The sequence below is a fragment of the Nerophis ophidion genome, linkage group LG28, assembly GCF_033978795.1.
Source record: "Nerophis ophidion isolate RoL-2023_Sa linkage group LG28, RoL_Noph_v1.0, whole genome shotgun sequence".
Classification (NCBI taxonomy): Eukaryota; Metazoa; Chordata; class Actinopteri; order Syngnathiformes; family Syngnathidae; genus Nerophis; species Nerophis ophidion.
Genome location: NC_084638.1, coordinates 11,581,247 through 11,596,246, shown reverse-complemented (window position 1 = coordinate 11,596,246; position 15,000 = coordinate 11,581,247). Strand labels below are relative to the sequence as shown.

The 15,000-nt window shown below is 34.3% G+C and overlaps 1 protein-coding gene across 1 annotated transcript in view; it reads right to left on the bottom strand.

Annotated features, from left to right (window-relative positions):
- The window catches only part of LOC133545135 (vasoactive intestinal polypeptide receptor-like), a 98,012-nt gene that overhangs the window by 81,006 nt on the left and 2,006 nt on the right, over positions 1 to 15,000 (bottom strand). The window contains exon 2 of the mRNA XM_061890490.1: positions 4,463 to 4,556. Within this exon, the coding sequence (XP_061746474.1) occupies positions 4,463 to 4,556 (94 nt within the window). The remainder of the gene's footprint in view (positions 1 to 4,462; positions 4,557 to 15,000) is intronic.

The window sequence follows — 15,000 nt, the reverse complement described above, 5'->3', positions numbered from 1 at the left end:
ACTGGACTATTCTCCCGGTGCTGCTAATCAAATACTGCATCTGCAGCCTGTCACATCTCTCTTAAAGCAACAGTGCAGGCTACTGGGGGTTTAAAAAAAACTAATCCATTTTAGAATGATTCCCGATTTCCTATTGCTAACGATTCTTAGACGATTAAAATATATATATATATATATATATATATATATATATATATACATTCCATCCTGTCCAGCCAAAAAAAAATGACGACATCTATTAAACAAGACAAGGAGCAAGGAATTAAACAGAGACAGAATTAAATTTGGCTCAATGAGAAGAAACACCTGTCGATAGGTTGATTGACAACACTAAATTGGCCCTAAGTGTGTGAATGTGAGTGTGAATGTTGTCTATCTGTGTTGGCCCTGTGATGAGATGGTGACTTGTCCAGGGTATACCCCGCTTATTCCCCTGTTTTATTCCCCCAAAGGGAATAAGCGGTAGAAAATGGATGGATGGAGATTATATATATATATATATATATATATATATATATATATATATATATATATATATATATATATATATATATATATATATTCCATCCTGTCCAGCCAATCAGACAAAGCCTATTGTTGATGTGGATCAAGGATCTCAAACTTGTGTTCATTGAGGGCCACATCAAAGTGATGGCTGCCATCAGAGGGCCACTTGTAAGAGCAAATCATGCATGAATTTGCCTCTGGATTTCATTTTTTATAGTAGACCAGGGGTCCCCAAAGCTTTGGATTCTGGGGCCACATTGGGTTAACACAATTTGGCCGGGGGTCGGGCTATATATATATATTATATATTATATATATATATATTTGTGTATATATATATATATCCCCTGTTTTAGATTGTCACTACTGCCACAAGTGGTGGAAAAGTGTATTACAACAACCCCTGTTTTATATTGTCATTACTGCCATAAGTGGTGGAAAAGTGTATTACATCAACCCCTGTTTTATATTGCTATTACTGCCACAAGTGGTGGAAAAGTGTATTACAACAACCCCTGTTTTATATTGTCAACACTGCCACAAGTGGTGGAAAAGTGTATTACAAATACCCCTGTATTATATTCTCATTACTGCCACAAGTGGTGGAAAAGTGTATTACGAATGCCCCTGTTTTATATTCTCATTACTGCCACAGGTGGTGGAAAACTGTATTACAAATACCCCTGTTTTATATTGTCATTACTGCCACAAGTGGTCGAAAAGTGTATTACAACTACCCCTGTTTTAGATTGTCACTACTGCCACAAGTGGTGGAAAAGTGTATTACAAATACCCCTGTTTTATATTGTCATTACTGCCACAAGTGGTGGAAAAGTGTATTACGAATACCCCTGTTTTATATTCTCATTACTGCCACAAGTGGTGGAAAAGTGTATTACAACTACCCCTGTTTTAGATTGTCAACACTGCCACAAGTGGTGGAAAAGTGTATTACAAAAACCCCTGTTTTATATTGTCATTACTGCCACAAGTGGTGGAAAAGTGTATTACAAATACCCCTGTTTTATATTGTCATTACTGCCACAAGTGGTGGAAAAGTGTATTACAGCTACCCCTGTTTTATATTGTCATTACTGCCACAAGTGGTGGAAAAGTGTATTACAACTACCCTGTTTTATATTGTCAACACTGCTACAATTGGTGGAAAAGTGTATTACAACTACCCCTGTTTTATATTCTCATTACTGCCACAAGTGGTGGAAAAGTGAATTACAACTGAGTATTCCACTACGGACCACCGCTGAATAAGAAGGGGGGGCGCTCGGACAAACATATGAAATATACTTGTTGTCACACCGCGTTGAGGGAAGTCTTGTCTCGGTTTTTCTGTCTTGTGATTTACGTGTTTTATTTTGAAAAGCTACCCTCTTTTTTTCAGACCAAGACACCTTCCTCTTGTGTCACCAGTCTGACGTCATCCCTGATCTCTGATTGTTTCCACCTGTTTCCCATCATTCCATATCCGATTTAAGCTCACGCCTCTTTTTGTCCGTTGCCAGATCGTCTCGTCTATCGTGCCTTTCTAGCGTCCATGTCCTTGTCCTTGATTAGCTCCTTGTCTTGCTCCTGTTTTCCTAGTTATCCTAGTTTTTGGCTGTAATTTTGAGTTGACTTTTTCCTCCTTCGGGCGTCCTTGGTTATCCTTCGTCTTCCTAATTGGTGAGTTTTTGTTTTTCCAAATTTCGAATTTATTGCCTCATTGATTGAGTGATTTTTTGTTATTTATAGTTAGTGTATATATATATATATATATATATATACAGGTCGTTTTTGTGTTTTTTCCTCCTGTTGGAGCGCTTTTCGTTTATTCTTATCGAGATTCTTTTTTTGTTAGAATTTCCTTAGATTAGTATTCCTCATTTTTGTGGAGTGATTTTGAGTTAATTGTTTTCCGCGTGTTGATTATTCTTGTGAAAAACTTTTTGCATTGGAGGTAAAAAGTTGTTTCAAAATAAAAGCTTTTATTTTTTGAAATTCCTCTCTGCATCTGGGTCCTCTCTTTTAATCCGAGTCGTAACACTTGTTCAATGAAAGCTCCGCCTTTTTTTTAACAAACACTTAGGCCTACTACGCTACTGCATTTTAATGTTGGTCATTAGGGTGACACTTGCAGAGCCAAGTGTTTTGTGAAGTGGTACTTAGTGTAAGAACAACTGATAGAACCCAGTTCTTAACCTAACCTTTCCACTACAGAGGGGCCCCGGGGCCAACTCCAATATAAACACTAAATTAGTTAAGTTCTTACTCCTGGCTTTAATCGTATTCAATAATTATACCAAACCTATTTACAGTTTAATATGATGGAATAAAAACCAAATATCAATCAAATATACTGCAAAATATTTAGCAGTGCTTAAAATGAATGATTTCAAACCAAATTAAAAACAAATCTTATTAATATGTATGTTTTTTAAATAAATTGCCAATACAATTTCAAGTGCAAAGGTAAATACAGCTTCACCATTTTAGTCATATTTTTTTGCGCTTAAGAAACTTCTCAGTGACTTTTGTCGCCGGACATCTTCTGTTGGTTTGATATTGTCATTACTGCCAGAAGTGGTAAAAAAGTGTATTACAACGACCCCTGTTTGAGATATATATATATATATATATATATGTATATATATATATATATATCTCAAACATATACATATATATATATATATATATACGTATATATATATATATATACACAAACATATATATACATATATACACAAAACACACACACACATATATAGATATATATAGTAGATAAGATATCATATTTTAAATTCTACTATAATTACTTAATTGAAGTAACAAGCCCCTGGTGCTGTAGAATTAACAAGCCCCTGGTGCTGTATCGTACTGTTTTTGTACTTGTTTTAATTGTCCTTGTTCATATGTTTGTTTGTAAATGTTGAACTTTATGAATAAAGGTGTTTTAAAAATAAATTAATTTATTAAATAAATAAATAAATTGCTTGTGCATAAAATATATATATATATACACATATATATACATATATGTAAACATACATATATATCCATATATATACATACATATATATATATATATATATATATATATAAATATATACATACATATATATACATACATATACACATATATACATACATACATATATATATACATACATACATATATATACATACATATACACATATATACATACATACATATATATATACATACATACATACACATACATATATATATACACATATATATATTATATATATATATATATATACACATACACATAATGTATAAAAAGTTGATAAGATATATTTTACATTGTACTATTATTACTTAATTAACAACCCCCTGGTGCTGTATCGCACTGTTTTTGTACTCGTTTTAATTGTCCTTTTTCATGTTTGTTTGTAAATATTGAACTTTATAAACAAAGGTGTATTTTAAAAAAAATTATATAATAAATAAAAAATAATAATAATAATATATATACATATATATATATATATATATATATATATATATATATATATATATATATATATATATATATATATATATATATATATAAAGTTGATAAGATATATTTTACATTTTATTATTATTGAATAGAATAAACAACCCCCTGGGGCTGTATCACACTTTTTGTACTTGTTTTAATCGTCCTTGTTCATATGCTTGTTTGTAAATGTTGAACTTTATGAATAAATAAATACATAAATAAGTAAATGAATAAATGAATACATTAATTATTTAATAATAATAAAAAAAAAAAGATTACTATTCCAAACAAAAAAACGTAATAGGGCGGTGTGTTATGTGGTCATGTGACCCAGCAGGAGAGTAGATGTGCAGCCGGGGGTTTGTGTGGCGGGGGTGGAGGTTGGAACCCTTCTGTTGTCTTAGGAGCCGGTGGTGTGGCCTCCATGGGCAAACAAAGGAGACGTGTCTTACCTGTCGTCTTGTTCTCTCTCTGGGCCTCACAGGCGTCCCTCTCCTTGTCGATGTCCTTCACCAGGTCGCAGATCTGGTTCTGCGTGGAGCGCACCTGCGGAGGAAAAACAGCTCCGATGACGTGAAAGGTGGTTCGCAGCCCGCTTGTGTCCACGCACACGTGTTGTCACCTTCATCACCACTTTGCACATTTCTACCGATACGGTACCAATCACCGGCACCTGGGACTCGACACCTGTATCATTTGCACTTATTATATCGCCGCAAAAGGCTACGGAGTGTGGCCCCTTTAGTCTTATGTTAAGCCTGTAAATTCCAGACTATATTTCCTACGCTTTGAAACCTGCGGCTTATAAAACGGTGCAGCCTAACAGGCCCGGAGCATATTGCTACCACCACCATGCTTGACGGTAGGCATTGTGTTCCTGGGATTAAAAAGGCCTTTCACCTTGCTGGGTATCGTGGCTCTTTCAAAGAATATATTTCGTAAGAAAAGTTGCAGTACTTTATTGAAATATATGATTTCCAGGGCTTTCGAAGGGCTAAATAAAATGAAGTGGCGAGCCACATTTTGCCCCCGGGGCCAACACGAGTAAGCAAATAAAGTCAACCTGTTTCCTGCTATACTTTAAAGTAGGTCACAGGTTTCAAACCCAAGACCTGGGGGCCACAAACAAAATGTGTCAACAAAGCACTTAAAATTCATTTCTATTCCGACGGATACAAAAAAAATTAAAGCTGCAAGCGGCGATGGACGGGACCGACTTTTGGTGGTGTTTCCTGCCTTTACCCATTCAACATATCTTTACCTGCACTTTACCTACCTTCCCTGCATCCTGGGGTCACACTGGTGCTTCTTTCTGTCACCCATACACGCTGGTGCTTCCTGCCATCACCCAGACAACATATCTTTACCTGCACATTACCTACCTTGTCTGTATCCTGGAGTCAAACCGGTGCCTCCATCTTTCACCCAGTCAACATATCTTTACCTGCACAGTACCTACCTACTCTGCACTGGTGCTTCCTGATTTTAAGCGGCCATCTTGAGACGGCAACAGCGCAGCAGTTCTTTGAAGGCTCGTAAAATCAAAACCGGAGCAGTTAGAAAAACTATTTGCGCAACTTTTAATCAGAAGGGTTCAATCTCTTTCCTGTGCGAGTTTGAAGCCGACACAACAAACGCACTCAGAGGAGATAATGTTTGAAAAAAGGTGACAGGTTTTTACAAAACTTTTGTTTTGAAGGGGTAAATGCCAACTTCTTGTAGATTTTTGCTGAAGGATGTCAATGAATGAAATGTAGGTCTAAGTGAGACCTACATAGAGGTTTTTGTTTCATGTGTCTACGACATTCCTACTGGGAGTTACAAGCAGTTGTGTCTGTGTTTTCTTCCTAGGAGCAGTTTTGTCTGTGTTTTATTCCTAGGGGGCGCTAGAGCACAATTTTGAGTTTTGGAGTTTGTTTTTTTTTTAGATCGCAATTTTCACCTGTCCTAATGTGTGTTTCCAGTTTGGTGAGTTTTGAAGTATTTTAAGGGGGTCAAATTACAGCTCAAAGAGGCGGCGGAGTAATAAAGAATAATAATAATTAAAGCTGCAAGCAGCGTTGGTCGGGTCCGCCTTTGGCTGCTGCCCCCGAGACCCACTGCCGGATAAGCGTTAGAAGGCGCCTTGGAGCCACTATTTTGAGAATCTAATGCATTGTTAAAGTAATGCAGTTGTTGTATTGAAGTGAAAATATCAAACTTCCTGTTGATTTTTGCTAAAGTATGTTAATTATTAAAATGTAGGTCTAAGTGAGACCTACATAGTGTTTTTTGTTTCATGTCTCTTTGACATTCCTACCGGAAGTTACAAGCAGTTTTGTCTGTGTTTTCCTCCTAGGAGCAGTTTGTCCGTGTTGTATTCCTAGGGGGCGGTAGAGCGCAATTTTGAGTTTTGAGGTTAGGTTTTTTTCATCAGATCGCAATTTTTGCCAGACCTGATGTGAGTTTAGAAGCATTTTAAGGGGGTCAAATAACAGCTCAAAAAGGCAAAAAAGACATTTTTTAGGAGACTTTGCACAGGGGTTCTTTGGAGGCGCGTAAAATCAAAACCTGAGAACTTATCAAAACTCTGTTCTATACTTTTAATCAGAAGGGTTCAATCCCTCTCATGTGCGAGTTTGAAGCCAAAACAACAAACGCACTCAGAGGAGATAATGTTTGAAGAAAGGTGACCATTTTTTACAAAACTTTTGTTTTGAAGGGTGGATTGCAAACTTCCTGTTGATTTTTGTTGTGGGTCGTCAATCTACGAAATGTAAGTCTAAGCGAGACCTACATAGAGGTTTTCGTTTCATGTCCCTCCGACATTCTTACCGGAAGTTACAAGCAGTTTTGTCTGTGTTTTCTTCCTTGGAGCAGTTTTTTCAGTGTTTTATTCAAAAATAGCGCTAAAGCGCAATTTCGAGTTTTGGGGTTTGGTTTTTTCATTAAATCGCAATATTCGCCAGTCCTTATGTGTGCGCCAAGTTTGGTGAGTTTTGAAGCATTTTAAAGGGGTCAAATTACAGCGCAAAGAGGCAAAAATTGCATTTTTTGCGAAAATTTTATTTTGAAGGGGTTTTTGCCAACTTCCTGTAGATTTTTGCTGAAAGAAGTGATTGTATGAAAATTGAGTCTAAGTCAGACCTACACAGGAGTTTTTGTTTCATGTCGCTATGACATTCCTAACAGAAGTTACATGCAGTTTTGGCTGTAATTTTTTCCTAGGGGGCGCTAGAGCGCAATTTTCCTTTTGGGGGATTGGTTGCTTAATAAGTTGGGAAGGTTTGCTATACCGACGTGTGTGTCAAATTTGGTGAGTTTTGAAGCATGTTAAGGGGGTCAAATTACAGCTCGTCGGTGCGGAATAATAATAAAACACAGCAGTTTCAATAGGGTCCTTGGCCCATGGCAAAGGACTCCGCGGACCCTAATAATGATAATAAAACTTTAGAAATACAATAGAGTTCTCTGTCCCAAAGGGACATTCGGTCCCTAATAAATGCATGATCTTAACTGGATATTATTTGATGCAACAAACGTTTATTTCGTGTGACTGAGACCCAAATTCTCCGAAGCAGGTTTTTTCCCATCGTTTTGTTGATAGATAAAAATCAAATGAAAGGGCAAATTGTGTAAGAATGTCATGAATGAAATGTCAAAACTGAAAATGACCCACTTTTACCACCGCAACTAACAAAATGAAATCGTTTATATATATTTTTTTATTTTTTTGTTTTTAAATGTTAGCAACTTTCCGCACAAACGCTTTCCTGTCACTGTGATCCAAACCCCCAGCTGTTATATAAAAGCGTGAAATATTGTACTAAAATACAAGAAAAATGCACAAGTGGAGGTAATGAAGCGGGTCGATACTGATTGAAATATCGATACCAAATAAAGTCATGAAAGAAGAACTCACATAATGCACACCAGAGGGAAATTTTTTTAGATTATTGTTCAGACATTATATGTATTTTATTGTAGTTCTGTATTAATGAAAAATGTAAACAAAATGAAGTATATATTTTTTTATATTTTATACATAAAAAAATAGTTTTTTGCAAATAAAGTCATGAAAAAAGAACTCACATATTGCACACCAGAGGGAAATATTTTAAATTATTGTTCAAACATTAAATACATTAATGTTCTGTATTTTATTAAAGTTCTATATTTATGAGGAAAATGCAAAAAAAATTATATATTTATATATATAATATATTTTTATATTTGATACATTAAAACAATTTTAATGAATCATATATATTTATTGTAAATACATTCATTATCCATATTTTATTATAGTTCTGTATTTATGGGGGGAAATAAAATGAAATATTATATATATATTGTTTAAATTTGATACATTAAAAAATAGGTTGTTTTTTTTCAAATAAAGTGATAGAAGAACTCACTTATTGCACACCAGAGGAAAAAAATTGAGAATATTGTTCATACATTATATATTTTCATTTTCTGTATTTTGTTGTACTTATATATTTATGGGATAAATGCAAAAAATATAAATAAAAATATAATATTATATTTGATGAATTAAAAATCATTTCATGTATCACATATAAAAGCATATATAATTTTACTGTAAATACATTGATTATCCGTATTATATTATGGTTTTGTATTTATGGGGGGAATTTTTTTTTATATATATATATATATATATATATATATATATATATGAAATGATACATTAAAAAATAAGTTTATGCAAATAAATTCATGAAAAACAAATTAAAATATTGCACACCAAAGGTAATAATGAGAGATTATTCATACATTATTTACATTCATTTTCTGTATTTTATTATAGTTCTATATTTATGGGAAAAAATGCAAAAACTAAAAAAAATTAAATACATTTTTTTATATTTGATACATTAAAAAAACGTTATGTATCATTAAAAAAATACATTCAATATTTGTATTTTATTATAGTTCTGTATTTATGGGGGGGGGAATAAATCAATAAATTATAGAATATTTTTCATATATACATTCATTATCTGAATTTTCATTATTGTTCTATATTAATAGAAAAAAATGCCCCAAAAATTGAATATTTTTACATACTTTTTTTATTTGATAAATAAAATGTTTTTTAATGTATCATATATGAAAAAAGATATAATATATATAAGATATAAAGTACAACAACATTTTCTGTATTTTGTTGTACTTCTATATTTATGGGATGAATGCAAAAAATATATTTTTTTTATATAATTTCATATTTGATGAATCAAAAACAATTTCATGTATCACATATAAAAACATATATAATTTTACTGTAAATACATTGATTATCTGTATTATATTATGGTTCTGTATTTATGAGGGGAAAAATAACGAGATTAAATACTATATATATATATATATATATAATGATACATTAAAAAATAAGTTTATGCAAATAAACTAATGAAAGAAAAATTTAAATATTGCACACCAAAGGTAATAATGAGAGATTATTCATACATTATTTTATTATAGTTCTATATTTATGGGAAAAAATGCAAAAACTACAAAAATAAAAATAAAAGTTTTTATATTTGATACATTAAAAAAACACATTATGTATCATTAAAAAAATACATTCAATATCCGTATTTTATTATAGTTCTGTATTTATGGGGGGGGAATAAATCAATAAATTATAGAATATTTTTCATATATACATTCATTATCTGAATTTTCATTATTGTTCTATATTAATTTAAAAGAATACCCCAAAAATTGAATATTTTTTATATTACATTTTTTTTAATGTATCATATATGAAAAAAGATATAATTTATTTTAAATACATTCATTATCTGTGTTTTATTATAGTTCTGTATTTATTGAAAAAATGGATAAGAAAATAACCAATTATATATATTTTTTTGTATTTGACGGACTAAAAATAGGTTTGTGCAAATATTGCACACCAGAGGGAAAAATAATATCTGTATTTTATAATAGTTCTATATTTATGGGAAAAATGCAAATAAAAAAATATGTTTTTTTTTCATATTTGATACATTAAAAATGTATAAAGTTTCAAATATAAAAAATATAAATAATTTAATTTTAAATATATTCGTTGTCTGTATTTAATTATAGTTTTGTATTGATGGAAAAAAATATATGAATAAATAAAATATATATGTTTTTTCATATTTGATACAATAAAAAATGTTACTGTTTCAAATATGTAAAAAAGATGTATAATACTATTTTATTTTGAAATACATTCATTATCTGTATTTTATTAATGTTCTGTATTTTTTGAAAAAATTGACTTGTCCAGGGTGTACGCCGCCTTCCGCCCGATTGTAGCTGAGATAGGCGCCAGCGCCCCCCACAACCCCAAAAGGAAATAAGCGGTAGAAAATGGATGGATGGATATAAATAAATAAAATATGTTTTTTATTTTATATTTGATACATTGAAAAATAGGTTTTTGCAAATAAAGTCCTAAAAGAAGTCACATATTACACACCAGAGGAAATAAATGATATTATTGTTCATATACACATTCATTATCTGTAGTTTTATTTTAGTTCTGTATTTATTAAAAAAAAATGTAAAGTAATAGAAATGAGAGATTATTGTTCAGATATAGTGATAAGTGTGACCAGTAGATGGCAGTCACACATAAAAGTTACGCGCGGACTTCGGATTGGACGCCTGTTCAATAAACGACGCTAGCAAACCATATCAAAACGTTGATGTTTCATTGAGAGTATCGAACATTACACACGGCGCTCAAAAATCCGTCAAAACGTTTTAGTACGACTTTGGTAAACTATGAAGCCGGTTTGTCGGAACTATACGACTGTGCTTCAACATACAGGTATTATTGCAGAACTATAATAAAATGGCACTTATCAGGAGACATTATCTGGCATTTTGTTTCATAATAGCACACAAAACCAACTTTTTCTAATTATTGGTACCTGCTGATGTGAATCGTCACTTTCTTGGTCTGAATCGCTCTCGCTGCTGGTGGCCATGATTGTAAACAATGTTCAGATGTGAGGAGCTCCACAACCCGTGACGTCACGCGCACATCGTCTGCTACTTCCGGCTTTTTTATCGTATTTTTTCTAGTCCTTCACTCTCACTTTCGTCATCCACGAATCTTTCGCCCTCGCTCAAATTAATAGGGAAATCGTCGCTTTCTCGGTCCGAATCGCTCTCGCTGCTGGTGGCCATGATTGTAAACAATGTTCAGATGTGAGGAGCTCCACAACCCGTGACGTCACGCGCACATCGTCTGCTACTTCCGGCTTTTTTATCGTATTTTTTCTAGTCCTTCACTCTCAATTTCCTCATCCACGAATCTTTCACCATCGCTCAAATTAATGGGGAAATCGTCGCTTTCTCGGTCCGAATCACTCTGGCTCCTGGTGGCCATGATTGTAAACAATGTTCAGATGTGAGGAGCTCCACAACCCGTGACGTCACGCGCACATCGTCTGCTACTTCCGGCTTTTTTATCTTATTTTTTCTAGTCCTTCACTCTCACTTTCCTCATCCACAAATCTTTCACCCTCGATCAAATTAATGGGGAAATCGTCGCTTTCTCGGTCCGAATCGCTCTTGCTGCTGGTGGCCATGATTGTAAACAATGTTCAGATGTGAGGAGCTCCACAACCCGTGAAGTCAGGCGCACATCGTCTGCTACTTCCGGCTTTTTTATCGTATTTTTTCTAGTCCTTCACTCTCACTTTCGTCATCCACGAATCTTTCGCCCTCGCTCAAATTAATGGGGAAATCGTCGCTTTCTCGGTCCGAATCGCTCTCGCTGCTGGTGGCCATGATTGTAAACAATGTTCAGATGTGAGGAGCTCCACAACCCGTGACGTCACGCGCACATCGTCTGCTACTTCCGGCTTTTTTATCGTATTTTTTCTAGTCCTTCACTCTCAATTTCCTCATCCACGAATCTTTCATCCTCGCTCAAATTAATGGGGAAATCGTCGCTTTCTCGGTCCGAATCGCTCTGGCTGCTGGTGGCCATGATTGTAAACAATGTTCGGATGTGAGGAGCTCCACAACCCGTGATGTCACGCGCACATCGTCTGCTACTTCCGGCCTTTTTATCTTATTTTTTCTACTCCTTCACTCTCACTTTCCTCATCCACGTATCTTTCATCCTCGCTCAAATTAATGGGGAAATCGTCGCTTTCTCGGTCCGAATCGCTCTCGCTGCTGGTGGCCAGATTGTAAACAATGTTCAGATGTGAGGAGCTCCACAACCCGTGACGTCACGCGCACATCGTCTGCTACTTCCGGCTTTTTTATCTTATTTTTTCTAGTCCTTCACTCTCACTTTCCTCATCCACGAATCTTTCACCCTCGCTCAAATTAATGGGGAAATCGTCGCTTTCTCGGTCCGAATCGCTCTGGCTCCTGGTGGCCATGATTGTAAACAATGTTCAGTTGTGAGGAGCTCCACAACCCGTGACGTCACTCGCACATCTTCTGCTACTTCCGGCTTTATCGTATTTTTTCTAGTCCTTCACTCTCACTTTCCTCATCCACAAATCTTTCATCCTCGCTCAAATTAATGGGGAAATCGTCGCTTTCTCGGTCCGAATCGCTCTGGCTGCTGGTGGCCATGATTGTAAACAATGTTCAGATGTGAGGAGCTCCACAACCCGTGACGTCACGCGCACATCGTCTGCTGCTTCCGGCTTTTTTATCTTATTTTTTCTAGTCCTTCACTCTCACTTTCCTCATCCACAAATCTTTCGCCCTCGCTCAAATTAATAGGGATATCGTCGCTTTCTCAGTCCGAATCGCTCTGGCTGCTGGTGGCCATGATTGTAAACAATGTTCAGATGTGAGGAGCTCCACAACCCGTGACGTCACGCGCACATCGTCTGCTACTTCCGGCTTTTTTATCTTATTTTTTCTAGTCCTTTACTCTCACTTTCCTCATCCACGAATCTTTCATCCTTGGTCAAATTAATGAGGAAATCGTCGCTTTCTCGGTCCGAATCGCTCTCGCTGCTGGTGGCCATGGTTGTAAACAATATTCAGATGTGAGGAGCTCCACAACCCGTGACGTCACGCGCACATCGTCTGCTACTTCCGATACAGGCAAGGCTTTTTTATTAGCGACCAAAAGTTGCAAAATGTATCGTCGATGTTCTCTACTAAATGGCAATATCGCGAAATGATCAAGTATGACACATAGAATGGACCTGCTATCCCCGTTTAAATAAGAACATTTCATTTCAGTAGGCCTTTATTATGCACCTTATAATACAACTTTTTTTCACTTTAAGCAGGCACTTTTGGTATGTTTCCACAAAGTATCGGTATCGCTGATACCAACTTGAATTGTACTCGGTATCGGACGTCACTAATCCTTATCAAAGTCACAAGTAAATGCACAGGCAATGTTTACTTTTGTGATCCAGATTTGAGCAAGAATCCATCAGCCCCAGGATTCCTTGTTCTGGCCCTCCAAGTGACGGAAGGGGCGTGGCCTGTGGCCGTGTGGAAGTGGGAGGACTCGCAGACGACACGGATCATCCGCAGGATTTATCGTTGTCACTTGGGGTGATGAGTGGGCGTTTTATTGTGTGTTTTTTTTAGACGGCTACGCGCTCTTGTGATGGGCGGGGCTTCTCGCCACAAAAGGTACAACAAAGTGTCGTCTGAAGGTGGATTATTGGTGTTGTCAAAAAGCAGAAAAGACAGCATTCTTTTTTTGAATTGCCTTCATTTTCTGTGCAGTAATAAAATGTACAGAATTGTTTTGTTTGCATGAGTCTGTCTGACACTTAAATACTTTCATACAGTGAAGTGTTTGCTTACTCAACTGCACTGAGGATATTATCAAGTAGATTACTTTATTTACACAAACCTATTTTTTCTAAGTAAAAGTGAGTAAAATAAAATAAAAAATACAAATAAAATATTTATATATTATTAGGAGACATTATCTGGCATTTTGTTTCTTATTAATACACGAAACCAACTTTTCTTAACTATTGGTACCTGCTGATGTGTATTTGGGATCTGCATAAGTCCTGAAAATGTGCGGGGGTCGTCAATAAGCTCCTCCTTCTCCTCAAGCCTCTCCTCAAACATTAATTATGCCAATTGCTTTAAATATCTAAAGAAATGAATATATATTATTAAATATAAAAAAATATATGTCATTTTATTTTAAATACATTCATTATCTGCATTTTTTTTTGTTTTGTATTTATTGAAAATATTAAAAAAATTCAAAAAAATATTTGAAAAAAAAAATTAAATGTAATTTTTTTAAAACATCCATCCATCCATCCATTTCCTACCGCTTATTCCCTTTTGGGGTCGCGGGGGGCGCTGGCGCCTATCTCAGCTACAATCGGGCGGAAGGCGGGGTACACCCTGGACAAGTCGCCACCTCATCGCAGGGCCAACACAGACAGACAGACAACATTCACACTCACATTCACACGTTATATTTTATATATATGTATATATACAGTATATATATATATATATATATATATATATATATATATATATATATATATAATGTATTAAATATAAAAATATATATCTAATTATATTTTAGATACATTAGTTATCTGCCTTTAATTTTAGTTTTGTATTTATTGAAATGAAATTAAAAAAAAATATTTTAAAAATATAAAATATTCAAAGTATGTAATTTTTTTTTAAAACATGTTTTCCATAAATACAGAACTATGATAAAATACAGAAAATGCATTGTTTTTACAGTAACATGGTCAGAAGTGTTTATTTATTCAACTGCACTGTACTATGTATGTATGTATATTATATATATATATATATATATATATATATACACACACACACACACATATACACACACACACACACACATATGGTTTTGGGTTTTATTACGAAACAAAATGCCAGATAATGTCTCCTAATTATTTATATATATATATATATATATATATATATATATATATATATATATATATATATATATATATATATATATATA